Source organism: Notechis scutatus, chromosome 2, assembly GCF_049901735.1.
Source record: "Notechis scutatus isolate UNSWTSFEM ecotype Mainland chromosome 2, rNotScu1.2, whole genome shotgun sequence".
Classification (NCBI taxonomy): domain Eukaryota; kingdom Metazoa; phylum Chordata; class Lepidosauria; order Squamata; family Elapidae; genus Notechis; species Notechis scutatus.
The window spans coordinates 26,394,805-26,422,399 of NC_142010.1; the positions used below are offsets into that span (position 1 = coordinate 26,394,805).

The 27,595-nt window shown below is 45.2% G+C and overlaps 2 protein-coding genes across 17 annotated transcripts in view; one reads left to right on the top strand and one right to left on the bottom strand.

Annotated features, from left to right (window-relative positions):
- Positions 1-27,595, bottom strand: part of LOC113428608 (major histocompatibility complex class I-related protein 1-like) — a 684,789-nt gene that overhangs the window by 153,477 nt on the left and 503,717 nt on the right. The gene's annotated exons all lie outside the window — the stretch shown is intronic.
- Positions 7,467-27,435, top strand: LOC113431747 (class I histocompatibility antigen, F10 alpha chain-like). 10 transcript variants are annotated; one of them, XM_087953879.1, is made up of 15 exons: positions 7,467-7,639; positions 8,197-8,472; positions 12,033-12,308; positions 12,684-12,968; positions 13,957-14,046; positions 14,534-14,566; positions 16,135-16,221; positions 16,728-16,760; positions 17,852-17,878; positions 20,239-20,328; positions 20,819-20,851; positions 21,667-21,693; positions 22,544-22,570; positions 25,616-25,649; positions 26,676-27,435. In XM_087953879.1, exons 1-14 carry the CDS (start codon positions 7,570-7,572, stop codon positions 25,633-25,635), a joined length of 1,374 nt encoding a protein of 457 aa, XP_087810005.1. In that variant the 5' UTR covers positions 7,467-7,569; the 3' UTR covers positions 25,636-25,649; positions 26,676-27,435. The 10 variants fall into 10 exon arrangements, with proteins under 10 accessions (XP_087810005.1, XP_087810004.1, XP_087810006.1 ...); XM_087953878.1 differs by lacking the exons at positions 25,616-25,649; positions 26,676-27,435 and having other exon boundaries at positions 22,544-22,614; XM_087953880.1 differs by lacking the exons at positions 21,667-21,693; positions 22,544-22,570; positions 25,616-25,649; positions 26,676-27,435 and having other exon boundaries at positions 7,473-7,639; positions 20,819-20,859.

The window sequence follows — 27,595 nt, forward strand, 5'->3', positions numbered from 1 at the left end:
TTCTCTTCTTCTTCTATTGTAATTCTATTCTATTCTATTCTTATTCTATTCTATTTATTTTTTATTTATTTTATTTATTTTTTATTTATTTGATTTGCCAATTGTTTACAAGATAATAAGTATAAGTGTATACATAGTTGTGAATACATGAAATGGGTACATATAAGAAAAATAAAAGAAGAATAAGAGAAACAATAGGACAGGGACGGTAGGCACGTTGGTGCGCTTATGCACGCCCCTACAGACCTCTTAGGAAAGGGGTGAGGTCAATAGTAGACAGTCTAAGGTTAAAGTTTTTGGGGTTTGGGGAAGAAACTACAGAGTCGGGTAGAGTATTCCAGACATTGACCACTCTATTGCTGAAGTCGTATTTCCTGCAATCAAGTTTGGTGCGTTTACTTTGAGTTTGTATCTATTGTGTGCTCTTGTGTTGTTATGGTTGAAGCTGAAGTATTCATTGACAGGTAGGACATTGCAATGTATGATTTTATATACCATGCTTAAATCAGACCGAAGACGCGTAATTCAAGGTTTTCTAGTTCTAGAATTTCAAGTCTGGTGGCATAAGGTATTCTACAACGAGTAGAGGAGTGGAGAACTCTTCTTGTGAAATATTTCTGGACTTTCTCAATTGTGCTAATATCAGATATGTAATGTGGGTTCCAGACTGATGAACTGTATTCGAGTATTGGTCTAGCAAATGTTTTGTATGCTCTGGTTAGTAGTGTGATATTACCAGAGAAAAAGCTACATAGGATTAGGTTAACAACTCTTAATGCCTTTTTGGCTATGTAGTTGCAGTGGGCTCTAGCACTTAGATCATTAGAGGTGAGTATTGCAAGGTCCTTTACAGAGCTTGGGTCATCAACAAGATCTTGACTATTCAGCTTGTATTTTATTTTCTGATTTTTTTTGCCAATATGTAAGACAGAGCATTTATTTGTTGAGATTTGAAGTTGCCATTTGTTTGACCATTCTGATACATAGTCAAGATCTTTTTGTAGGGTAGCAGTATTGTCTGTGGTATTGAACAGCTTTACATCATCAGCGAAAAGAATGCAATTGCTCTTAATATGATCACAGAGGTCATTTATGTAGAGTATGAAGAGAGTTGGTCCTAGAACACTGCCTTGGGGACACCACTATTGACAGGTACAGAATTTGATAGGACGCTCCCAATTTTGACCATTCCAGGAATGCTTCTATCCAGTTATTCAGTTGTCCAGAGATACCATAGGATTTTATTTTTAGGAGTAGTTTGTCGTGTACCACTGAATCAAAGGCTTTACAGAAGTCTATGTAGATTGCGTCTATTGCTTTGCCCTGGTCGAGTTGTGTCGTCCATATGTTTTTGCAGTGTAAGAGTTGCAGATTACAGGATAGTTTTTTTCTGAAACCAAATTGTTTATTGGAGAGTAGGTTGTTTGTCTCTAAGTGGAGGATGATGGATTGGTTAATAATTGATTCCATGACTTTACAGGTGACGCAGCATAAGGAGATTGGTCTGTAATTTTCAACTAGGCTTGGGTCTCCCTTTTTGAAGATGGGGATGACTGTGGCTTGTGACCATAGGTTAGGCAAGGAGCTGGTCCTGAAAGATTTTTCAAAGATTATGCTTAGAGGTTTGGCTATGGCAGTGGATAGCTTTTTTAAGTAGTAGGCACATATTCCATCCGGTCCAATAGATAGAGATGGTTTTAGATTGCGTAGTGCTTTTTCAACATTGTCTTCTGTAAAATCGATATGTATTAGATCATTGTTGTTATCTGTGGTACGGCTAGGAAATACTGGGCATGATCCATTGCTGTTTACAAATACTGAGCCGAAGAATGTGTTAAAGAGGTTGGCTTTAATGGTGTCGTCGTTGCAGTCTTTACCATCAGGTCCTATCAAGGGTGGGATGGACCTTGAGTCTTTTAGTTTGTTGTTTACAAAATTGTAAAAAGCACAGGTGGAATTGGTGCTTAGAAGGTTTCCCTCTTGTTTAATGTGATAATTGGTGCATTCGGTCTTTATCTGGTGGCATAAATTTTTGTATCGGCTTTTGAAATTGGCAACGTGACCAGATTTGTTTTTCCGCCAGAGTGATCTCTTTTTTGGATTGAAGTTTCCTTATTGTTATGGGTAATCTGTTTTTTTGTTTTGTTTTGGGAGTTGTTGTTGGTACATATAGTTTGATGACTCTTTTGACTTCAAGTAAAAATATGTTGTAATGGTCTTCAACAGTATTGCATCCAGTGAATAGAGATTGCCAATCAAGGGATGAGAGATGGTTGTCTATAAGATCATAGTTGCCTTTTTGAAGTTACAATTGGGGATTACATCATTGTGGTGTTTTTGTGTGGGCGTATGTTGAGACAAAAGTCAATCATATTGTGGTCACTGCTGGAAAAGGGTTCTTTAGTTTGTATTCCGTAAATTAAATTCAAACTATTGCAGAAGATGAGATCGAGGCAGTTGTTTAGTCTAGTGTTGTTGGTTACTAGTTGTTCCAGTCCCAGATTTGTAATAGCATTGTAGAAGGTTGTGTGTATGATTTCAGTTGTACATTCCATTTAGGGTCCAGTCAATATGAGGTAGATTGAAATCACCAAGAAAGATAAAAGGGTATGGGCAGGATGCAGCCCATGTTAGTAATGTATTTAGCTTGTTTACATGTTCGATGTCATAATCAGGTGCTCTGTAACATAGTAAGAATCGAATTGTGATATTTAAGGATAGTTCACAGATGATGGTCTCAGGAAGAGCAAGCTCCTGGTTAACTTGGATATTTTTTAGATGTAAGGACTTTTTATAGAAGATAGCAACACCACCTCCTCTCACGAATTTCACGATCTGATCGGTAAACATGATAGTCCCTTACTGTGGTAATGGAGTCAGGGAGAGATGCATTGAGCCATGTTTCACAGACAAATATAATGTCGAATTTAGCCATATTTAGTAGGAGGAAAAATTCAGGTATTTTATTCACGAGGCTTCTTGCATTGAGTAGTTTGCATTTAAGGCCAGTAGTAGTTGGAATTGAGGTAGTTAGGGGCGTGCATGCCTAGTCTTGGGTGATGGTGGATCGGTTGAGGTAGGGTTGTGGTTGAGGGTTAAAGCTGAGTTGCGGGTTGTGTGGCTTACTTTTGATACAGTCAGCATGGTAGTCAATGTACAGGTCCTTCTCTCCATCGTCTAGACGTTTTTTGAGTTCAGTTCGGAGTACACGGGAGCGGGCACGTTGCTGTATGGTTAGGTCAGGGCGACAATGGAGGTTCTTATGGTTGGTGTTGGTTTTGGCGAGTGAATTTATAGTGTAAATGAATTTATGTTTGCTTGATTCATTTTTGCAAATGACCCTGCACAAGCGTGGGGCCACAGAGCCGTCTCTGTTTTTTGAGCTCTCGGCCAATGCGGGAAATGTCAAGTATTTCATCAGCGGAGATGGTTGATGCTTGATAATCACTGATGATGTTTCGGACAGTTGTGATGTCATCATTGTCATTGATGTCCTCTAGACCAAATAAGATGGCGTTTGGACGTTTCCGTTCACGCTCAACGGCTTCTATTCTACTTCTATTCTACTCTACTCTACTTCTATTCTATTCTACTTTTATTCTATTCTATTCTACTTCTATTCTATTCTATTCTAATTCTATTCTACTTCTATTGTAATTCTATTCTATTCTTATTCTATTCTATTTCTATTCTATTCTACTTCTATTCTACTCTACTTACTTCTATTCTATTCTACTTTTATTCAATTCAATTCAATTCAATTCAATTCTATTCTATTCTATTCTATTCTACTTTTGTTCTATTTTATTCTACTTCTATTCTATTCTACTTCTATTCTACTCTACTTCTATTCTATCCTATTCTACTTTTATTCTATTCTATTCTACTTCTATTCTACTTCTATTCCTATTCCTATTCTATTCTATTCTATTATTCTATTCTACCGTACCCTACCCTACCCTCATGCAAGCCCAAGAACCTTCTGAGAAATGAAACTGACAGGAACTGAGACTATGGCAGGATTCCAGCATCCTCTTTTGAGAAGAACAAGAATCTGTTTGTTTTTCAGATGAAGTCAGGCAGGTCCTTAGCTGACTGGAGAATGTTCCCTCCTGGGAAAAGCCAAGCTACTTTCTCTTGGATGCAATTGGTGTAGCTCTGACTCGTCTCTTTATTTTGCTCCAATCAATTGTTTCCGGGGCTGATTTTAACTCTTTTCTTCCCTCCTCCAGCTATTGCCTTGGCGATGGTCCGCGATGGTTCCAGTGGGGGCATCATCTATCTCGTCACCATCACCAAAGACGGCGTCAAGGAAGAAGCTGTTATAGGGGATGATATCCCCAAATTCTACGATGAATGAATTTACTTCTCAACCTTCTCCTTCTCTCTCCATTTTTTAAAATAGTAAAGGTTAAGTGGAAACGTGTGTTGACTTCTTGGGTCAGCTTTGGAAGCTATATTGAGATTCGATGCTCCCACGCTGCCATTAGCCTGAGAAAGTAGGAGGGGGGAATCAATTGAGTATCTCTAAGTAGACAAAATGAAAATCTTTTGTTAGCTCAAGATCATTCAGTATAAAGTAAGAATCTTACTTTAGTGAAGCAGGGTGGAAAGTTACCAGATACATTAGGATGGATCGTGATTGGGCCATGTGATGTGATATGATGACGGCCAAGGGGGGATGTTTTTTTTTAGTGTTGAATATGGGAAGGAAGCCCGAAAACTTTCAGATTCGGGATTCCACAGACGTGCCAGTTTCTATCCAAATAAAGGTATCTTTGAGATAGGTCGGTCTTGGCGTTATTGATTGGAATGGAGGTTTGCTGGAACTCTGACATCTTGGGTGTTCATGGATTGACACGCACACAACAGAATAAGAGAGTTGGGAGGGACCTTGGAGGTCTTCTAGTCCAATCCCCTGCTTGGGTAGGAAGCCCTTAACCTCCTCAATTGTGGTGCGTTGGGGAACCCCAGAGGGCATATCCTATGGTGTAGAGCAGGGATCTTCAAACTTGAGAGCTTGAAGACTTGTGGACTTCAACTCCCAGAATTCCTCCTCAGGTCATGTTAGCTCAGGAATTCTGGGAGTTGAAGTCCACAAGTCTTAAACTTGCCAAGTTGGAAGACCCTTGCTCTGGAGTCTCCCAACAGCCATAGCCCATGGATCTCCTCTCTCTTCCACCACACAAGAAGGACTCTCCAAGTCAGGCTGGGAAATCCCAGAGGTATATTGTACCAGCTGCATTGATTAACAGATAACAGATAATCAGAGTTGGAAGGAACCTTGTAGGTCATCTAGCCCAACTCCCCGCCCAAGCGGGAGACCCTACACCATTTCTGACACATGGGAGTCCAATCTCTCCTTGAAAGTCTCAAGTGATGGCGCTCCCACAACTTCCGAGGGCAACTTCTGTTCCATTGATTGATTGTTTGTCACTGTCAGAAAGTTTCTCCTTATTTCCAGGTTGAATTTCTCCTTGTTGAGTTTCCATCCATTATTCCTTGTCTGGCCTACAGGCGCTTTAGAAAACCAGCACCCGCCCATCTCCTAGAAGAATGAACTATTCCAGGAAATATTAAAAAGTCAGAATATTGTATTTCCCTTGGATGAGAAAAGGGGAAACATGTCTTTAAGCACAAAGCAGCTTCCTGCCCCCCCTTCAGCACCAGGGTGATGGGATCAGGGCATGAGAGCATTAGCCCTTACCCATCTCACCCCATGGCACCTGGGAAGGTTGCATCACCAAGTTACCCCTGCATGGCCCCATGGGAGTCTGACAACCAATCAGGACACATTTCTCGCGCAAAGGAACAGGAAGCAGGTTCAAAGCCCAAAGAGGTCATAAAACCCAGGAACTCTCAGCATCTCTTCCCTTTTCGCTCAGGAGCTCCAAGGCAGGTGGTCCTGTCCACCATTAAAACCATCCTTCCAAGCAACTTCCATGAATCCAGTGTCTTTTCCCCCACTTGGAACCGAACCCGGAAGGATATTTCTTCCAACAACAGGAAGGGGCAAGGCTGCTTAAGGCAAAGAAATGAAGACAAGAGAAAATGTCTGATCAGAATTCATATTCCTCGCTCTCATATGTCCATTCCACCCGTACCTGGGTCCTATCTCCACATATGACCCTTCCTCTGATCCCCAGGGCCTCCTCCGGACATACCATTCCATCATCTGATCCTTCAAAAGGCACATTTTTTCACATGTGGTGGACTTGCAAAAATATTGGAGACTGATTCAGACATTGGTGGAACAAATGGTGGGAGAGTGTATTCCATTTAAATCGGATTTTTTTCTTCTAGGAATATCAGAAAGATATAGGAAGGATTTAATGTATCTAATAACGTATCATGCATTGATGGCGGCTAGAATAATATATGCAAAATACTGAAAAAATTAAAACGTACCTCCAGAAACAGAGATAATAAGAAAAATTATGGCATGTGCAGAATCAGATAGAATTAAAAAAATAAAGGAGAATCTAAATACCATGAAACATGGAATAAACTTTATCAATGGTTACATAGAAGAAGGCAAGGTCGGAACATAAGTAGCTATGAGGATTAGAATAATTAGTAAATAATATATCAAAGGAGATTATAAATGATGAAGTAAAATGTATATATGGATAACAATTGTAATGCCAGATCGGCAGCACCGTGTTGTATTCTTATAATTAAAATAAAATAATAAATTAAGCAGCCATCTAAATTTATTCCTGTTTTCCCACTTTCCCCCAAATGGCCAGCTGCTATCTGCTGTGCGGGCTCTGAAAGGGACTCATGCCCAGCCAGGCCTGTCTTAACGCCTGGGCCTGATGGGCCCTTGCCTTGGGCCCCACAAGCATCGAGGCCCCATACTAATCTGTGTATGGAAACCCTTCAAGGCACCTTGTATCATATCAATCAGAGGTCTCCAAACTTGGCCACATTAAGACGTGTGGACTTCAACTCCCAGAATTCCTGACTGGAGGAAGAATTCTGGGAGTTGAAGTCCACACGTCTTAAATTGGCCAAGTTTGGGGTGCCCTGATATAAATACAGCAACTGTGGACCTTACTGAGTATTATTGGGGTTTTTCCAGCCTCGTGTACTGTTCAAATGCTTATCCTGTTGATTAGGTGTTGCCGCACAGCATGTTTTTAATGCTTCAACCCCGATTTTGTGGGAAGCGCCAATAAAATAAATATATGTTTAATTTTATCCACAGTGTACATTTTTATGAGTACTTGTCGTAGGGGCCCCAGGACACTGCTTTGTTTAAGACGGCCCCTCCCAGGCCCAGAGAACCCCCCCCCTTCTGCCCGTCAGTTCCCCCAAAGAGGCGGAGGTGCCTGGAAGGGGATTTCCTGACAGAACTTTCGGTTTCCTTTCCCTCCACTCTCGCCGGTTGCGCCTGGACGTCTGCCTAGCAACAATGACGACATCGGGATACCTTTTTTCTACTGGTTGAGCCTGGCCAATCGCGGCCTTTCTCTGGGTTGTTGCGCTGTTGCTCACGCGGGGCGCGTCTTATTCTGCCTGCGTCTGTCCAGCAGATCTGAGGCCTAGTTGAGGGTCGAGGCCAGGATGGCTCTGCGCTCTGCGCCCCTCTTGCTCCTGGTGCTGCTGGCGGTCGCCCTACGGGACAGCTGCGTTGGTGAGTCCCTTTGGGGCCTTTCGGGAGTTCCGGTCCCTTTTTCCTTCCAGGGACTCTTTCTCTCTCCGCCCCCACAAAAGTTTATTCCCACAAATAGAGTCCCTGATTCGGTCCTCTTTCCAGTCCGCTCCCCTCCCCGCCTCTGCCCACTTTGAGATTAGGTCCCAAAGCCTGGATGGGACTCTGCTGTCCTCTCCTCCCACCCGCACTCCACACAGACACCCCCGGGGAACAGGACAAGGGTGGACCCTCCAGGTGTCCGTCAAGTCTACCTGGGCGCCCCCAAGCGCAGTTCTTTCCCTCCCCCGAAGTGGCGATTGTCGGAAAGCGGCGTTTGCAGGGGATCAGGGCAGTCCACGAACTTCCTGGCTTCCTTCAGCGCAACAACTCCTGCCTGGCTCTTCCTTCCTACTTTGGGCCAGATTTGGTGGCTCTTTCTGGCTTCTGGTGCTGGGAGGATCCGGCTCGTTTCTCGACTCGCTTCCTTGTATTTCAAGACACGGAGGCTGTAGCCTCATCTGGACTCTCCTAACTCTACCCCTCTGGGTCCCTTCCAGGCGCCTCCTCCCACTCCCTGAAGTATTTCTACACCTCCATCTCGGAGCCCAGTCAGGGGCTGCCCCACTTTGTCATTGTGGGGTATGTGGACGGTCAGGTCTTTGTTCACTACGACAGCCACAACCGGAGGGTGAAGCCTCGAGTCTCCTGGATGGAGAAGGTGGGGAAGGAGGATCCCCAGTACTGGGACATAAACACCCAGAGGGCACGTGGCGCTGAGGAGGCGTTCAGAGTCGGCCTGGAGACTCTGAGGAATCGCTACAATCAGAGCGAAGGTGAGTGATGGGTCTGGTGGCTCCTCCGGCCCCATATTCCCCTCCCCAGGAACAGGGTAGAAGAGAAAGAGGGTCCCCCCCAGAGGAAAGGCTGCTGCCATGCTTTTAAAAAATATTTTTAAAATATGTTTCTTCTTTCTTTTACACTAATGAATGTAGGTTTATCCTTGGCCCATAACAAAAATTTCTCTGTTGCGGTTTATGGGTACTAAAACGTTTGAAAACTCCGGTGCCTTTTCTGATCCCAGGAAGCCAAAGGGAAATTTGCTCACTGCCCTTTTCCTGGTGAGGATCAGGGGCTCCATCCAGCTTCAGAGACCCAGGCCAAGGATGGAGAAGGGGGGCAATTGGAGAGGCCTCCTTTCCCTTGAACATTAGGGGAGAAATGGGGCTGTCAGTTTTCCCTTTTTGGAGAATTTGAGGAGGGGGGAAATATTCAGACACCAAAACTCTAAGAGTAACAGGGGTATTTTCAGAGGCGAAATCCTCTTGAATCTCTTGGTCTTTTTCCTGAGGGAGGGCAGAGTCATCCCCCTTTCCTTGGGGAAACACAGAAAAATTGGGGAATGCCCCCCCCAGTTAGCTTCCCTCCGGAGAGGAGGAGGATAAGGGGATTGGATCCGCTATAATTTTTGGGATGGGGAACTAGAACCCCTGCCTTGGGTTTGTGAGAATGCAAAAATCTCAATGGAAGGTATGATCAAGGTACCATGAGGGAAATGAGGGGGGAAAGGAGGGACGGGGGTATCTTGAGGAAAATAAACTTTCTTTTTTTTAAAAAAAACAACAAGTTTTATTGATTTTAAAGACAAACAAAACATAAGACATCAAAGTATAAAACCTCCTTTCTCAAAAATTACTTATTTTAACAAGGCAAATAAAACATTATTTTTTAAGGCATAGTTCCACATTATCACATTTCCATTTAAACACATATATATCTTTTCCAAATTTCTCATTGTTTCTCCCTTCACTTTTATTCAATTATATTTCTTTCTATCAAGGTTTTATTAATTCTCAATCAAGCATAAACACACAAAATACAAAACATAAAACAAGACATAAAAAGATAAAACCTCCTTAATTATCATTTATACATGTCTTTTCCAAATTTCTCTCCCTTTAGTTTTATTCCTCCAAGGTTTTATTAATTCACAATCAAAACATAGCTAACCAAAACATAAAACTTCTTTTGAAAAGTGGCTTAGCCCCGGGTTACATCTTTTTTTACAGACCTAAATCAAATTCATGCTCACCATTCATATCTTATTAACCATTCTATATTTTCTATATAACTTCTCCCTTCTTTTCACTCTCTTAATTATATTTTGTTTATTTCATCTTATTTCAAAATCATCATGTTTGTATCTTTTGTCCATTCTTTTCCAATCATCTATTTATCTCTTCTCTTTAGCAAAGAATTTCCCCTGTAATCACTTTTAAGGTGTGACGCTTTTCCCTAAAGTAACACTTAAAATAATACATAATTTCTATCCTGATTCTACTTAGTACATTCTACATGTTGCATTTTGAAAAAAAAGAATAATAAACTTATAATATAGTTAAGTATATAATTTCCATTCTAATTCTAATTCTATTTAATAGTATAACTAAGCATTAATCATTTTACACATTCTCTTTAATATTTTATTAAATATTGAAATCTATCATTATAAAACATTTTAATATTTTGTTAAATCTTATAATATTCCAATAGACTATTTCAAATGCAAATATTACAATACTATCTTATGTACTCTTGCAGAATCTTTCTTAAATTATACACTATCCTTTATCCTTTATCTCTAAAAAAAATATCTTGTTTCAGACCGTGGTTTTTTTCCCCCTTTTTCCCTCCCTTTCTTCTCCAGTCTGGTCTTTTTGCCCTCCCCTCTCCTAACCTCCACCTTTTTAGCTTCCCCTCTCTGTTGTAATTTTCTTTTCAATTGCTTTCTAACATTGTACCTTTTTTTCACCTTATTTTTCTTTTTCTTGGTTGTTTTATTGAATCTTAAATTCTCATTTTTCCTTCCTCTCTTCCTATTTTCTTTCTTAATCGAACTTTTTTGTCCATTAAAAATGGCTTCTTCCTTTTCTTCTTCTTCTTCTCCTTCTTTCTCAAGTATTTGCTGGTACGTAGAAACCGCCCTTTCTAAAAAGTGGAAGACAGCTCCCAATGAATCCTTGCCATTTTGTTCTCTTTCTTTTAATTTTTCATATTCCATTTTTAGTTGATCCACAGATGGTGCCATTGTAAATTTTTAAGAACAACCCAGATGTTTTTAATCTTAAAGTAATTTGCAAATGTCAAAGTTATCAAACAATCCAAACAGACAGAAATTATTTCCTCTTCTTCTCTTTGCAACTTTTCCTCCTGGGGCAAAATCCCAAATATATTTTAAAGCCGTATTACAGTTAGTTGCTGGTCTTATAATCTTCAAAGCGTCTCCTCCAACAAATTTTTAAAGATTTTTTTTTAGTCCTCTCCTTCCCACTTATAACAAAGAGCTTGTTTTTACCTTAAAGAAACAGGTTTTTCTGTGCTCATTTGCTTTCTCCGTAAGGAAGGGGAGTGAACTTTCCTTCAGCACTTTCGCCGCCATAACAACTTCTTTTGGAAACAAATGTATCAATCCAAAAGTCAGGTTTCCAGGGTGTTTTAAAAGTAACTTAATGTCCCGGTTCAGCCAAGAAAACTTCTCCTTCTGTCTTCCTCCTGCACAGTCTTATCCGGTTGAAGATTCCTTTGTGGCTGCCATTTCTGACAGCCGCTCCACTGCCTCAGGAAAAAGGAGTCTAGCCGACTGGGGAAAGGGGATGCGATATCCCCAGACCCCTGCCCGGATCTCCTCTGTCTTCCGCTGCCCCTCTGGGGCAGCAACAACCCTCAAATCCAGTTGGATCGGGGGTACCTCAGCGGCGAGCGCAGCAGGGACCCGCAGAGAAGCGGATTCCTGCCGCCGCCGAAGCCTTGCAACCGGAAGCCTCTGAAAATAAACTTTCTTGAGGGGCTTTCAACAGTGTTTCAGCTCTCCTCTTCCCCTCACACACACACACACACACACACACACACACACACACACTGCCCACCATCCAGCCTTTGGCTCCTCATTGAACCTCCACATGGCGGATTTGGGGCTGTGAGGATGCAAGGATGGAGCTGCTTGTTCTCCTTTTGCCCAGAAGGAGCCTTTGGGGGGTCGGAGGAGAAGATGGAGACCTACAAGGTGCAACTTGGAGGCTGGATGGAGGATCTCGAGGCTTATCTAGAGCAGGGGACCCCTAACTTGACAACTTTAAGACTTGTGGACTTGAACTCAAAGCAAAGCAGGTTGAGGAATTCTGGGAGTTGAAGTCCACAAGTCTTAACATTGCCAACTTTGGAGACCTGATCTAGAGGAAACTGAATAGCTTCATAGGGAAAAATGTATTTCTTTCATTTTCCACCCATTTTTTATCCCTTTTCTCGCTCTGTTCCTCCTGTCTCAGTGTCCCAGCAGGGGAGAGGGGCTCTGTCTCTCCTGGGGACTCCCCAAACCATCTTCCTGTCCCTATTTTAGGCTTTCACACAATACAGACGATGTATGGCTGTGAAATCTGCGCAGATGGGACCAAGGAAGGGTTTGAGATGTATGGATACGATGGGAGGACCTTCATCACCTTCGACACGGAGACCCTCACCTGGGTGGCTCCCGACCCTCAGGCCCAGATCACCCAGTGGAAATGGGATGCTATTCCAGGAAGGAATCAGAGAGAGAAGACCTACCTAGAAGAAACCTGCATTGGGTGGCTGGAGAAGTACCTGTCCTACGGGAAAGAGACGCTGGAGAGGACAGGTGAGCATCTGGGTCCAGGCTGGACTTTCCTCCTTTATGGCCGGATTTGTTGCACCCATTCGGACCCCTTTGGGTCCCTTGTCTGGAGCCTGTTTGCCCTGAAGAGAATCCTTCCCCTCCTCTCCCAGCACCTCTCCAGGATGCTGGGAGTTCGGTTTGGTTCTTATTGTCGGGCAGCCATTAACATGAAATACACTTCCTCCCCTTGCAAGCCGTAGTTGTGGCCGGCCAGGATCCAAGTGTCTGTGTGGATCAGCAGCAAATCTTCGGGTTAAAACTAAGTGGTGGGAGACTTTCCTGCCCCTTCAATTTTTTGATCCCCCTTCCAGGCTCTGGAGGGGCTCAGAGTTAATTCTGGGGGTGCCGTTTCTGCAGAGCCCCCAGCGGTGACGGTGAGAAGCAAGACAGAGGTGGAGGATGATGGGATGGAGACGCATGTCTGCCGCCTGGATGGCTTCTACCCCAGGGAGATCGATGCCTTCTGGACGAGGGACGGGGAGGTCTGGGCGGAGGAGACCTTCAGTGGGTCTGTGGCCCCCAATGCAGATGGGACCTTCCACTACTGGATCAGCATCCGGATCGACCCCAAAGAGAGGGGCCGCTATCGGTGCCACGTGGAGCACGACAGCCTGCTGGAGCCTCTGGACCTGGCCCTGGAAGGTGAGAGGCTGCAGGGAGGGGAAGGCTGGGCTCTTTGGCAGGCTGGGAGGTGGTGGGAGAGGAATCTGGCCCCAGATGTGTCCAGGTGTGAGCATACCTTTTAATCCACTGGTTTCTCCCATGTTTGATGTTGGTGAAGCTGCAGGCACCAGACCGTAGAACTGGCTTCAGGGGATGTAAAGGAAACTATAGAATCCCATCACAAGAGTTGGCCGATCCTGGTGAAATGCCCTCATATCCTCTCTTAGCCTCTGCTCCTCCCCAGTTTCCTGCCTCCAGCATTTATGAAGTGGTTGTTTTGTTTCCCCAGTGTGCAGATCTGCACATGTCTCACTGCATAGCGCTGTATATACCACGTTGCTCATTTTGTCTCTCTTGGGGTGGACAAGCTTGTGCCTTGAATATAAATCCTTCCATTTCCCCACCATCCAGTCAGAGCTGAAGGAGCTTCTTGGATGAGAAGCGAAACATCTTCAAAAGAAAAAAAGAAAGAAAGAAAGAAAGAAAGAAAGAAAGAAAGAAAGAAAGAAAGAAAGAAAGAAAGAAAGAAAGAAAGAAAGAAAGAAAGAAAGAAAGTCCAGTGTCCTCTTGGAAAAAGCACCTTCGGGTCACGATCTCAAGAGTTTGTAGCCCTGAGGCCTTCATCTCGCAAATTGACTCTTGATTCCCCTTCTATATATCTTTAAGCCAAGGGTCTTCAAACTTGGCAAGTTCAAGATTTGTGGACTTCAACTCCCAGAATTCCTGGGCTAACATGACTGGGGGAGGAATTCTGGGAGTAGAAGTCCACAAGTCTTAAAGCTGTTAATTTTGAAGACCCCTGCTTGAAGCATTTGGAGGTCCCTCAAGTGTCTGAAACAGGATATTTCAGGGCAAGGGGGGGCTTGGGTAGAAGAGGAAGATTTTAAATTCTTCTTGCATCAGACTCATGACTTGGGATGATTGTTTGGGCTTCTCCTTCAATGATCTCCTCTTTCTCCCAATTCAGAACCAAAATCCAACCTGGGGATCATCATCAGCTGCATTGTGGTGGGTCTTGTCCTGGAGGGTGTGATTGCTGGGATCCTGGTATTCCTCAGTAAGTGTCTTTTTTTGAGGGGGGGTGATGGAAGGACCCCCTTTGGGGAGCTTCCTCTGGGCTTCCTTCTGTCCTGTTTTCGTAGCTCTCTGAGATCTCAGCCTCTCGCTGGGACTCCCGTCTCCATTCAGCTGAGTCTGAGATTCAGGCAGTCCTGTGTTCTTCTGAGTTGGGAAGAGGCTTCCCAGTTCTGTCCCTTTCGAAGAATTTGGTCAAAGAGCAGCAGAGAAGGATTTCCATGACAACCTTCCTCCCCTCCCAGCTGCTGCTGCTGCTGCTTCCCCCAATTCCCCTCCATCCATCTTGGAGGCAGCAGGTCTCTCTTGGGGCAAATCAGGAGATACATTTGGATTTTGACCATCCTTCTGTCGGTTAATGAGTCAGAATGACTGGGAAATATCTCCTGGGGTCCTTCCTCCTACGGAGAGAGAGATTGGATGATCTCTGGTGGATTCTTTTGAGCTTTCACTGATTTTTGTCCTTGCAGAGAGACGTCAAGATGGCTACAAAGCAGCGCCAAGTGAGTCACTTATTCTCTTTCCATGTTATCTCCAACTTAGAACAGGCCTCAGAGGCACCATCACTTGAGGTGTGTGTGTGTGTGTGTGTGTGTGTGTTTAAACACAAAAGAATCTCATGAAGCTGCAAAGTTGTGCTATCTTCCTCCTAAGAACTAGGCTGGGGAAGATGGGCCCAATTTTCATTACAGCTAGGTTATTCTTGGGAGTGGAGACCTGAAGGAGAAACTTCTGGGCTTTGATCAAAGAGCAGCAGAGAAGGATTTAAACCTTCCTCCCCTCCCAGCTGCTGCTGCTGCTCCTTCCCCCAATTCCCCTCCATCCATCTCGGAGGCAGCAGGTCTCTCTTTGGGCAAATCAGGAGATACATTTGTATTTTGAGGATCTTTCTGTCTTTATAAATGGGACAAAGGGTCTGTGAAGTATCTCCTGGGGTTCTTCCTCCTACGGAGAGAGAGTTTGGATGATCTCTGGTGGATTCTGTCAATTTCCAACTTGGAACAGGCCTCGGAGGCACCATTACTTTAGGATTGTGTGTGTATGTGTTTAAGGTGGGAGGGATATGAGAAGCAGGAAAGGAGGTTAACAGGAAGGAAGAAGGGAGATGGGAATGAGAAAGAGGGAGGGAAAGATGGGAGGATGGGAAGGAGAAAGGAAGGAATTCTTGGAAGAAATATCTGGGTCCATTTCCAAGCTGGGAAAAGCACTGGAGACAAAATGGAGGCTGGAGGCTGATTGGAAAGAGGGCCCATTTATTGATGAACAGAAGCCCCTGTTTGTGGTTCTGGGCAGCTGACCACAGTTGAGAGTGAGGGGTTTTTATACCTTCTTTTGGGTTTTGAACTTGAGCTTCCTATTCCTGTGGAAGAACATGTATTCTATTGGCTGTTGTAGGGGTCATAGTTGGCCCTGTAGATTGTCTGAGCTTCCAGGTTTGGTTGAGGTTTGCTGGGGGTGGTGCAATTGAGATGATGCCCAGAAGGAGCTTGTGTTCTGAAAGGGTGTTGGGCAATTCCTATTATGGCTGAGGGCTAATCCTCCCTTTGTTCAGACCTGGCTGCAGGGACTTTTTGCCTATCTCTTCATCTCTTACCTGCTGACATCTGCTGTGGGCTATTAAGGAAGGTGGGAGCTGCTTTCCAAGAGCATGTTTCTCCATTTCTCACCCAGGGAAATATAATAGTCTGCCTTCTTGATATTTCTCAAAATATTTCATTCGTCTACCGTGGGAGAGGGGTGGGTGCTAACTTTCTACGAAAGGAAGGAACGAAGGGAGGGAGGGAGGAAAGGAAGGAAGGAAGGAAGGAAGGAAGGAAGGAAGGAAGGAAGGAAGGAAGGAAGGAAGGAAGGAAGGAAGGAAGGAAGGAAGGAAGGAAGGAAGTAAGTCAGCTGCTTTCATGCTGGCTGATGTGAGACGAAGGCAGCGTCATGAGGACTCATCCTCCAGACCTTTTAAGGAATTGGGAATTCCCAGTCCTTTGGCTTGATTAGGTGTTGCCTGCCCCCCAACTGGGATGATTGTTTGGGGTTCTCCTTCCATGATCTGCTCTTTCTCCCAATTCCCTTCCAGGATCCAACCGGATGGGGCTCATCATCAGCTGCGTTGTGGCTGGTCTTGTCCTGGTGTGTGTGATTGCTGGGCCTTTGATATTCCTCAGTAAGTATCTTCTCCTGAGTGATGGAAGGAAGATGGAGAGATCTAATCTCTCCTTTGGGGAGCTTCTTCTGGGCTTCCTTCAGTCCTGTTTTCCCAGCCCTCCTGGAGAGCGTGTGTTATCTCAGCCTCTCGCTGGGACTCCCGTCTCCATTCAGCTGAGTCTGAGATTCAGGCAGTCCTGTCTTCTTCTGAGCTGGGAAGAGGCCTCCCAGTTCCCTCCCTCTCAAAGGCCTTGATCAAGGAGCAGCAGAGAAGGATTTCCATGAAAACCTTCCTCCCCTCCCAGCTGCTCTTCTGCTTCCCCCAATTCCCCTCCATCCATCTCAGCAGCAGGTCTCTCTTGGGGCAAATCAGGAGATACATTTGTATTTTGACCATCCTTCTGTCTTGGTTAATGAATCAGAATGACTGGGAAATATCCCCTGGGGTCCTTCCTCCTACAGAGGGAGAGATTGGATGATATCTGGTAGATTCTTTTGAACTTTCAATTATTTTTGTCTTTGCAGAGATACTTCAAGATGGCTACAAAACAGCGCCAAGTGAGTGACTTATTCTCTTTCCATGTTATCTCCAACTTAGAACAGGCCTCAGAGGCACCATCACTTGAGGGGTGTGTGTGTGTGTGTGCGTTTAAACACAAAAGAATCTCATGAAGCTGCAAAGTTGTGCTATCTTCCTCCTAAGAACTAGGCTGGGGAAGATGGGCCCAATTTTCATTACAGCTAGGTTATTCTTGGGAGTGGAGACCTGAAGGAGAAACTTCTGGTATAAGAAACCTTCAAGAAGGTGAGAAGACGCAGCTGGTGGACAATCCCTTTGATTCAGAAGGTGCTCAGTTTTCCAAGGATGTGGAAAGGAATGGGTTGGCCATAACACAGTCAGGAAGCTCCGTAAAAGTGGTGATGAAAAGGAGGCATTTTGAGAGAAAAGGGGCTTTGATGGATGCCAGCTGGATCTCGGTCTCCCACCACAAACAAGACTCTCCAATTAGAAACTGATTGGAAAAAGAAACTTGGCAGCCATCTGTATCCTCATGTCAGCACTGCCCTCTGGCTCAAGAATTGGGGAAATATGGTCCTGTAGGGAGATATATAAATGTGGAACAATTCTTCTCTGTGTCTCTTAGCTAAAGCTAAATTGGTTGAAAGCTGTGGGTGAACTGATGTGTCCTTGTGTGCGTTTGTTTCTGCCTATGGGGGGGAGCAGTGGTGGGATTCAAATTGTTCTACCACGTTCGGTGGGCGTGCTTTGCGCGTGCATGCACACCTTGCGCACACGCGTGGCAAACATGGGCTTCACATGCGCGCAGAGGGTTTCCTACCGACCTTCCCCTGCACTCCTGCACTCTCCATGTGTCTTCAACAGCTGACGCACGGCAAACTGCTGTGCCGTGCCATGCAGCTGAGGTTGAAAAGCAGGAAATAAAGGTCAGTATGGAGCCCGGGTAAGCGGGCCGGCTCAGCAGCCGATCGTTCACTCCCAGCTGGTCGTCGGAGCTACCGGTTTGGCTGAACTGGGCTGAACCGGTAGAATCCCATCTCTGGGAGGAAGAGAGCTGGAATCAGAAAGATCTGAGTTTCTCCATCTCCGCCTAGCGACTGACACACCCACCCTTTTCTTTCTTTTCCAGGCCGTTATATGGGATCTTATAGTTCAGGTAAGCTGGAAGGAGCCGCTCGTGAGTGAACAACAGCAGTGGGTGGGACAATTGTGGGTTTTTTGTGTTTATTCATATCGTGGGGATGACCATGGCTAATGACCATAGGTTTGGCAAGGAGCTGGTCTTGAAAGATTTTTCAAAGATTATGCTTAAGAGGTTCGGCTATGGCAGTGGATAGTTTTTTTAAGAAGTAGGCACATATTCTGTCTGGTCCAATAGATATAGCTTTAGATTGCGTAGTGCTTTTTCAACATTGTCTTCTGTAAAATCGATATACACTGCTCAAAAAAATAAAGGGAACAGAAAAATAAGACATCCTAGATCTGAATGAATGAAATATTCTTATTAAATACTTTGTTCATTACATAGTTGAATGTTCTGACAACAAACTCACACAAAAATTATCAATGGAAATCAAATTTAGCAAACCCATTGAGGTCTGGATTTGGAGTTACACTCAAAATTAAAGTGGAAGAAAACACTACAGGCTGATCCAACTTTGATGTAATGTCCTTAAAACAAGTCAAAATGAGGCTCAGTAGTGTGTGTGGCCTCCACGTGCCTGTATGACCACCCTACAACGCCTGGGCATGCTCCTGATGAGGTGGCAGATGATCTCCTGAGGGATCTCCTCCCACACCTGGACTAAAGCATCCCCCAACTCCTGGACAGTCTGTGGAACAATGTGGCGTTGGCCGATGGAGCGAGACATGATGTCCCAGATGTGCTCAATTGGATTCAGGTCTGAGGAACGGGCGGGCCAGTCCATAGCATCAATACCTTCATCTTGCAGGAACTGCTGACACACTCCAGCCACATGAGGTCTAGCATTGTCTTGCATTAGGAGGAACCCAGGGCCAACCGCACCAGCATATGGTCTCACAAGGGGTCTGAGGATCTCATCTCGGTACCTAATGGCAGTCAGGCTACCTCTGGCGAGCACATGGAGGGCTGTGCGCCCCCCTAAAGAAATGCCACCCCACACCATTACTGACCCACTGCCAAACTGGTCATGCTGGAGGATGTTGCAGACAGCAGAACGTTCTCCACTCCAGACCCAGTCACATCTGTCACGTGCTCAGTGTGAACCTGCTTTCATCTGTGAAGAGCACAGGGCACCAGTGGCGAATGTGCCAATCTTGGTGTTCTCTGGCAAATGCCAAACGTCCTGCACGGTGTTGGGCTGTAAGCACAACCCCCACCTGTGGACGTCGGGCCCTCATACCACCCTCATGGAGTCTGTTTCTGAATGTTTGAGCAGCCACATTCACATTTGTGGCCCGCTGGAGGTCATTTTGCAGGGCTCTGGCAGTGCTCCTCCTGTCCCTCCTTGCACAAAGGTGGAGGCAGCGGTCCTGATGCTGGGTTGTTGCCCTCCTATGGCCTCTTCCACGTCTTCTGAGGTACTGGCCTGTCTTTTGGTAGCGCCTCCATGCTCTGGACACTACGCCGACAGACACAGCAAACCTTTTTGCCACAGCTCACATTGATGTGCCATTCTGGATGAGCTGCACTACCTGAGCCATTTGTGTGGGTTGTAGACTCCGTCTCATGCTACCACTAGAGCGAAAGCACCGCTAGCCTTCAAAAGTGACCAAACCATCAACCAGAAAGCATAGGAACTGAGAAGTGGTCTGTGGTCACCACCTGCAGAACCACCAGCTTCTTGGATGAGAAGCAAAACGTCTTCAAAAGAAAAAACGCCTCCAGCATTTATGAAGTGGTTGTTTTGTTTCCCCAGTGTGCAGATCTGCACATCTCTCACTGCATAGTGCTGTATATACCACGTTGCTCAGTTTGTCTCTGGGTGTTTTATCCTTGGGGTGGACAAGCTTGTGCCTTGAATATAAATCTTTCCATTTCCCCACCATCCAGTCAGAGCTGAAGGAGCTTCTTGGATGAGAAGCGAAACGTCTTCAAAAGAAAAAAGAAAGAAAAAAAAGAAAGTCCAGAGGCCTCTTGGAAAAAGCACCTTCGGGTCACGATCTCAGAGTTTGTAGCCCTGAGGCCTTCATCTCACAAATTGACTCTTGATTCCCCTTCTATATATCTTTCAGCCAAGGGTCTTCAAACTTGGCAAGTTCAAGACTTATGGACTTCAATTCCCAGAATTCCTGGGCTAACATGACTGGGGGAGGAATTCTGGGAGTGGAAGTCCACACGTCTTAAAGCTGTCAGGTTTGAAGATCCCTACTTTAAGCATTTGGAGGTCCCTAAGTGTCTGAAACAGGATATTTCAGGGCAAGGGGGGCCTTGGGTAGAAGAGGAAGATTTTAAATTCTTCTTGCATCAGACTTATGACTTGGGAAGATTGTTTGGGCTTCTCCTTCAATGATCTGCTCTTTCTCCCAATTCAGAACCAAAATCCAACCTGGGGCTCATCATCGGCTGCGTTGTGGCTGCTCTTGTCCTGGTGGGTGTGATTGCTGGGGTCCTGGTATTCCTCAGTAAGTATCTTTTTTTGAGGGGGGGGTGATGGAAGGACCCCCTTTGGGGAGCTTCTTCTGGGCTTCCTTCTGTCCTGTTTTCGTAGCCCTCTGAGATCTCAGCCTCTCGCTGGGACTCCCGTCTCCATTCAGCTGAGTCTGAGATTCAGGCAGTCCTGTCTTCTTCTGAGTTGGGAAGAGGCATCCCAGTTCTGTCCCTCTCGAAGAATTTGGTCAAAGAGCAGCAGAGAAGGATTTCCATGAAAACCTTCCTCCCCTCCCAGCTGCTGCTGCTGCTGCTTCCCCCAATTCCCCTCCATCCATCTTGGAGGCAGCAGGTCTCTCTTGGGGCAAATCAGGAGATACATTTGTATTTTGACCATCCTTCTGTCTTGGTTAATGAGTCAGAATGAATGGGAAATATCTCCTGGGGCTCTTCCTTCTACAGAGGGAGAGATTGGATGATATCTGGTGGATTCTTTTGAACTTTCAATTATTTTTGTCTTTGCAGAGAGACGTCAAGATGGCTACAAAACAGCGCCAAGTGAGTGACTTATTCTCTTTCCATGTTATCTCCAACTTAGAACAGGCCTCAGAGGCACCATCACTTGAGGGGTGTGTGTGTGTGTGTATGTGTGTTTAAACACAAAAGAATCTCATGAAGCTGCAAAGTTGTGCTATCTTCCTCCTAAGAACTAGGCTGGGGAAGATGGGCCCAATTTTCATTACAGCTAGGTTATTCTTGGGAGTGGAGACCTGAAGGAGAAACTTCTGGTATAAGAAACCTTCAAGAAGGTGAGAAGACGCAGCTGGTGGACAATCCCTTTGATTCAGAAGGTGCTCAGTTTTCCAAGGATGTGGAAAGGAATGGGTTGGCCATAACACAGTCAGGAAGCTCCGTAAAAGTGGTGATGAAAAGGAGGCATTTTGAGAGAAAAGGGGCTTTGATGGATGCTAGCTGGATCTCCTCTTGGTCTCCCACCACAAGACTCTCCAATTAGAAACTGATTGGAAAAAGAAACTTGGCAGCCATCTGTATCCTCATGTCAGCACTGCCCGCTGGCTCAAGAATTGGGGAAATATTGTCCTGTAGGGAGATATATAAATGTGGAACAATTCTTCTCTGTGTCTCTTAGCTAAAGCTAAATTGGTTGAAAGCTGTGGGCGAATTGATGTGTCCTTGTGTGCGTTTGTTTCTGTCTATGGGGGGGGGGAGCAGTGGTGGGATTCAAATTGTTCTACCACGTTCGGTGGGCGTGCTTTGCGTGTGCATGCACACCTTGCGGACACATGTGGCAAACATGGGCTTCACATCTCCACCTAGCGACTGACACACCCACCTTTTTCTTTCTTTTCCAGGCCGTTATATGGGATCTTATAGTTCAGGTAAGCTGAAAGGAGCCGCTCGTGAGTGAACAACAGCAGTGGGTGGGACAATTGTGGGTTTTTTGTGTTTATTCATATTGTTCACAAACAATTAGCATTATTTTACATCAGGAACAGGTTGGCCATAACGTAGTCAGGAAGCTCCGTAAAAGCGATGATCAAAAAGGAGGCATTTTGAGAGAAAAGGGGCTTTGGTGGATGCCAGCTGGATCTCCTCTTGGTCCCCCACCACAAGACTCTCCAATTAGGAACTGATTGGGAAAACTAGCTCTGCAGTCATCTGTATCCTCATGTCATGTGAGGCCTCTGATGGAAGAATTGCTGAACTATTGCTCTGTGTGGAGATATAGAAATGTTAAGAATTCTTTCCTATGTCTCTTAGATGAACCTAAATTGGTTGAAAGCTTTGGGTGCATTTGTGTGTTTTTGTGTGTATGTGTCTGTGGGAGGGAAGGAGCTGGAACCAGAAACATCCCAAGTTTCACCATCTCCTCCTGTCGCACCACACCGATCCGATCGGTGTAACTACCGGTTCGATGCTATGCACGCCTGACAGGCGCTGCGCGAGCGTCCACATGACAGCATGCTGAGCAGTCCAGAGTGCGGGTGCGCAGCGGTTGGAAAAGCCCTTTTTTCCTGCTTTTTCAACCACAGCTGTGCCGCGCAAATCATCTGTGGTTGAAAAAGCAGAAAATAAGGGACAGGTAAGAGCCCGGATGGGCGGGTGGGTCAAAACAGCAGCAGGCACAGAACCGGTTCTGTGTCTGTTGTTCTTCTGAGCTACTGGTTCTGTAGAGCCGGGCAGAATCGGTAGCATCCCACCCCAATCGCATACCCTTTTCTTTTCCAGAAAGTGATAACGGATCTTTCAATTCAGGTAAGCTGGAAGGAGCCACTCCTGAGTGAAGAACAGCAGTGGGTGGGACAATTGTGGGGTTTTTGTGTTTATTCAGAGGACGTATTGTTCACAAGCAATTAGCCTTACTTTACACCAGCCTACAATAAGACAGTGGGACGCGGTGGCTCGGTGGCTAAGACAAGCTAAGACTTGTCGATCAGAAAGGTTGGTAGTCCGGTGGTTCGAATCTCTAGCACCGCGTAATGGAGTGAGCTCCCGTTGCTTGTCTCAGCTTCTGCCAACGTAGTAGTTCGAAAGCATGTAAAAAATGCAAGTAGAAAAATAGGGATCCCTTCAGTAGGAAGGGAACAGCGTTCCGTGCGCCTTCGGCGTTTAGTCATGTTGGCCACATGACCACGGAGACGTCTTCCGACAACGCTGGCTCTTCGGCTTTGTCACGGAGGTGAACACCGCCCCCTAGAGCTGGAAACGACTAGCAGATATGTGCGAGGGGAACCTTTACCTTACGATAATACAGGTATCCCTCATCTTACAGCAGTTCATTTAGTGACCGTTCAAAGTTACAACGGCCGTGCACAAAGTGACTTAACGACCATTTTTCACATGGATGACCGTTGCAGCTTCCCCATGGCCATGTGATTTATAGTTGGATGCTCCCATTTATGATGGTTGTGGGATCCCCGGAATTATGGGATCCCCTTTTGGGACTTTCTGATAAGGAGAGTCAATGAGGAAACCAGATTCACTTCACAACCATGTTACTAAGTCAACAACGGTCAACAACTTCATTTAACTGCGGCCAGAAAGTTTGTAAGATGAGGCGAAACTCACTTAACAAAGGTCTCACTTAGCAACATAAATTTTCAGCTCCATTGTGGTTGTAAGTCGAGGACTACCTGTATAGGATTGGAAAAGTAGCTTCTGACTGAAAAGGCATTGGGTGAAAGTATAGGTAGTCCTCAAATTACGACCACAATGGAGCCCCAAATTTCTGTCATTAAAGTGAGGCCTTTCTTAAGTGAGTTTTACCTCATTTTACCAACTTTCTGGCCCCAGTTAAATGAAGTTGTTGACCATTGTTAATTTAGTAACACGGTTGAGAAGTGCATCTAGGTTCCCCATTGGCTGTGTTCATCCGAAGGTCACAAAAGAGGATCGCATGACCCCAGGACACGGCAATGGTCATAAATATTAAACAGATAACAGATAATCAGAGTTGGAAGGGATCTTGTGGGTCATCTAGTCCAACCCCCCCTGCCCAAGCAGGAGACCCTACACCATTTCTGACAGATGGGAGTCCAATCTCTTCTTGAAGGTCTCAAGTGATAATGCTCCCACAACCTCCGAGGCAAAGCTGTTCAGATAACAGATAATCAGAGTTGGAAGGGACCTTGTGGGTCATCTAGTCCAACCCCACACCCAAGCAGGAGACCCTGCACCATTTATGACAGATCTCTCTCTTGAAAGTCTCAAGTGATGGCGCTCCCACAACTTCTGAGGGCAATTTCTGTTCCATGGGTTGATTGTTCTCCCTGTCAGAAAGTTTCTCCTTAATCAGTTGCCATAAGTCACGTTTTTCAGTGCTGTTGCAACTATGACCGGTCACTAAGTGAATTGTTGTAAGTTGAGGACTACCTGTATTGCTTGCTTTCTGCCTGTCACAGAGTTACCAAAGTCCTCCATTTTCCTTCGCTTTTAATAATTTTGTTCCCCTTTTTTACATGTTTCCCCTTTTACGCTGCGCATAAACAAGTCTTCCTCTTTTTTTGCACCTCTTCTCATTTCCTTGTTTTCTGACAGTTAAAAAATTCACTTTCCTCGCATTGCTTTGCTCCCCCAAAGGAGAAAAGGAAGCGTTCTCTCCCTGTTGGATCGTTCAGTCTCATTCCTTCAGGCTGGGAAGGAAGCCCCCTTTGAAGCAATGAGTTGGGACTGTGTGGGGAGAGTGAGAGGGAATGTGGAGTCCATTAGAAATGCTGTTCTGACCCACGCCCTTTTCCAACAAATCAAACACATAGAAACTTTGTAATGCTTTTACAAAATAATTGGCTGTGATAAGCACAAGTCTTGCCAAACTGCGGACGACTTGCCAAAAGATAACAGACCAGAAATAATTTGTAAAATAAGAATCTTCAAATACAAACTCAGGATACTGGAATGTCCACGAGGCTGGAATTTCAAAATGTCTTTGCCTTCTGCAAAGAACGTTCACTTCACAGATGGCTTTTATCTTCTTGAAGGAGGGGCCATTACCTTGCAGCCTTACTCCCGAGTCGCCCATGCTGTTGCAGCTGCTCTTTCCTACGATCCATCCTGCGCTCACTTGGCACAGGCTTCTCGGGAACCTCCTCATCGCTGCTGCCAGCCCCCATTATCTCTGAAGGCAGCGGTCTACTCCCTAATGGTCCTGGCCCCTCATCTGAGTCCTCGCTCTCCTCAGCCACAGCCTGCACCTGCTGCCGGCTAACTACAACAAATGCCATGAGTTCCAGCTGAATCTCCAGCATGGGTTTCTTCAGTGTGCTTGCTATCGGCCGCCATAGTAATAGCACTCATGGAATATGGCGCTGCTGAAGGGAGGTGTTTTCGCTCTGTCAAGGCCAACCGCCCTGAGACTCTAGCTGGGAGAAACACCTGAAGATGGGCTTTCTCGTAATATCATACTGGATGTCGATTGGACTCTCAGTGTTGGACCTCTGCGTGGGGGTGGAGGGGGTAGGGATTTGGGCTGACTTTCAGTCTAACTTTTGTGTGTTTTGAATCAGATCTTGCCTTGCTTTTGCTGCTATCACTTCACACTTAGTAAAAGTACCTCTTCTCTAAATCAATGGAGTTGGGGCGGGGTTTCTTTTGAACGGAGACGGGCCTGACAGATTAGAGACCGTTCTGGTGGCATATTCTACTCTCCGTGGAGAGATTCATGAAACTGAGAGGTTGCATGGTGAAGAGAGACAGAGACAGAGAGAGAGAGAGAGACAGAGAGAGAGAGACAGAGAGAGAGAGACAGACAAACAGACCAGGGCAAGGCAGGGACTCACTCTGTGTTTTTTATCTCCAATGCAGGGAAGAAGCCACCCATTTAGCAGCCTCTTTGCAGGTGAGTGGCCCCACTGGGGTCTGTGTGGGGAGGAGGAAGGGAGGGAAACGGGGGGCTTTGAGGTCCAAGGACCAAGTGATGGTGAAGATGCTTTGGGAAATCCCTCTTCTCTCTCCTGTTCATCTCAAGCGCTTCAAGGGGAGGAATTTGGGGGAGATCCAGAGGGGCTCTGGGAAGGGAGGGCTCTGCCTGCCCCCAGACGCTTATCCTGCAAGGCCAGACTGTGGCCCCTCTCAGGATCTGACTCTCTTGGATCAGGAGGCTCAGAGAGCTTCAAAGAGGAGATTGGTCAGAGAATGACGGAGCAGCTGTCCAGATGAAGTCAAAAGACACTGACGCAAACTTGTAGTTTAGATAATATACAAATATATTTAACATTTATAGTTGTAGCAGACAAGATAGTCAGGAACATCGTGAGGTAAATCAAACGGCACATGGAATACAGACAAGAAAAAAGGCGGGAAAAAAGGGAAACTCCCCCTTTATACCCACAGCAACCAATCATAACGTGGATTGCCTCATGCAGAAGCCAGCCCAACCAATCAGCTCTTCCCCCATTGGACACTTTCCTGTTCCAGCTCCTGAATTTGATATCCTAACAAGACTGACAATCATCCAACTGATGATGTCCCCAGTGCAAGGGGGAGGGAGGGGGCAGAGGAGGGTCCTGCAGTCATGAATGGAGGGGGGGGCTTCTCTCCCCTCCTCGAGTCCATCTGGGAATCCCTCCCTCTAGAGATCCCTGGAAACTCAGTGGGTTGGGGGGGTGTATGTCAAAATGGACTAGAGTTAGATTTGTGGATTGGAAGGGAAGCGTCAATACTTGTTATAATTTGGGGAGCAGGTTCTTACCCACCTCAACAGCAACTCCTTGGTCTGCCCATCCGCTCTTGTAAATCCCACCCAGCGGATTTCTCTCTGGAGGCTGCTGTTTCCGCTTCTTTACTTGGCTGGTTCAACCCGGGCTTTCCTCGCCTTACCTTCCTCTCAAATTAATCGTCCCGGTGTTTTCCACTTTCGTTGCAGCGCAACTTTGGGGTGCCACATTCTCAGCATAAAGATACAGGAATGAATCCTTCTTCTGAATTAGGCCAGGCTCTTCAGGCCTTTCCTGCATGCTGGAACCAGGATAGATTTTGGGTCTTTCATCACTGCTTTTATCGCTGAATCAGTAAACTTTTTCTATCATGATTGAGGAGCAGAGGAGAAAAGAATATATTATGTGTTAAGATTTCAAATAGGGTTTTGTAGATAATAGTTTATAATAGGTAGGTTGCATAACACCCTTCATGGCTTTTGCTGGTTAATCTTAGTGGATAGAGATTGGAGGCTAAAGATGTTTTAGAGACGGGTTTAGAGAGAATGGAGTGATGAATAGGATGAAGAAGTTTCTTGGTTTTACTTTAAGAGAAATTTATAAGTTGTTAATTTTCATTACACTTGTTGGGGATGAAGATTCACTTCTTTTTTTCCTTGTGTTGGTTTTACCTGTTTAATAATGTAATCTTTGATGAAACAACTTCTGCGAAAACAAAAAGTATGCATTCTGATATTTTTGTCATTAAAATCGTTGATGCACTTTTAATTGATTGTGCCAGGTATTTGACCATATATTTGATAACTAATAAATAAATATACCAAGTATAACACTCAACACTGATTATTTGTAGATTGCCATTTATGGATTTTCATGATTTTTTTTTTAAAAAAGGAACGTGAGATCGATTGTACAGCCAGGTTGATACCTCCTTAACAATTGTATAAGCTTGCCAGAATTGTTTGCTGATCTTGTTTTCTTACCTGAGCTGCTTCCTGTTTGGGAAGTTGGAAATAGGAGGGATTTTATCCTTGTTGCTCAGAGATTCCAATTTCACTTTGAGTGGTAGGCAGAGGAAATATCAAAGCTAATTTGGAAGGAGTGAGTAGCAGGGTGGCTCATGTGTGCT

Excerpts from the sequence above, each read along its gene's own strand:
- LOC113431747 (XM_087953878.1), top strand. The coding sequence starts at position 7,570 with ATGGCTCTGCGCTCTGCGCCCCTCTTGCTCCTGGTGCTGCTGGCGGTC. Across the intron at positions 20,852-21,666 it reads TGGCTACAAAACAGCGCCAA|GCCGTTATATGGGATCTTAT; the intron begins GTGAGTGACTTA and ends TTTCTTTTCCAG. Across the intron at positions 21,694-22,543 it reads TATGGGATCTTATAGTTCAG|AAAGTGATAACGGATCTTTC; the intron begins GTAAGCTGAAAG and ends TTTCTTTTCCAG.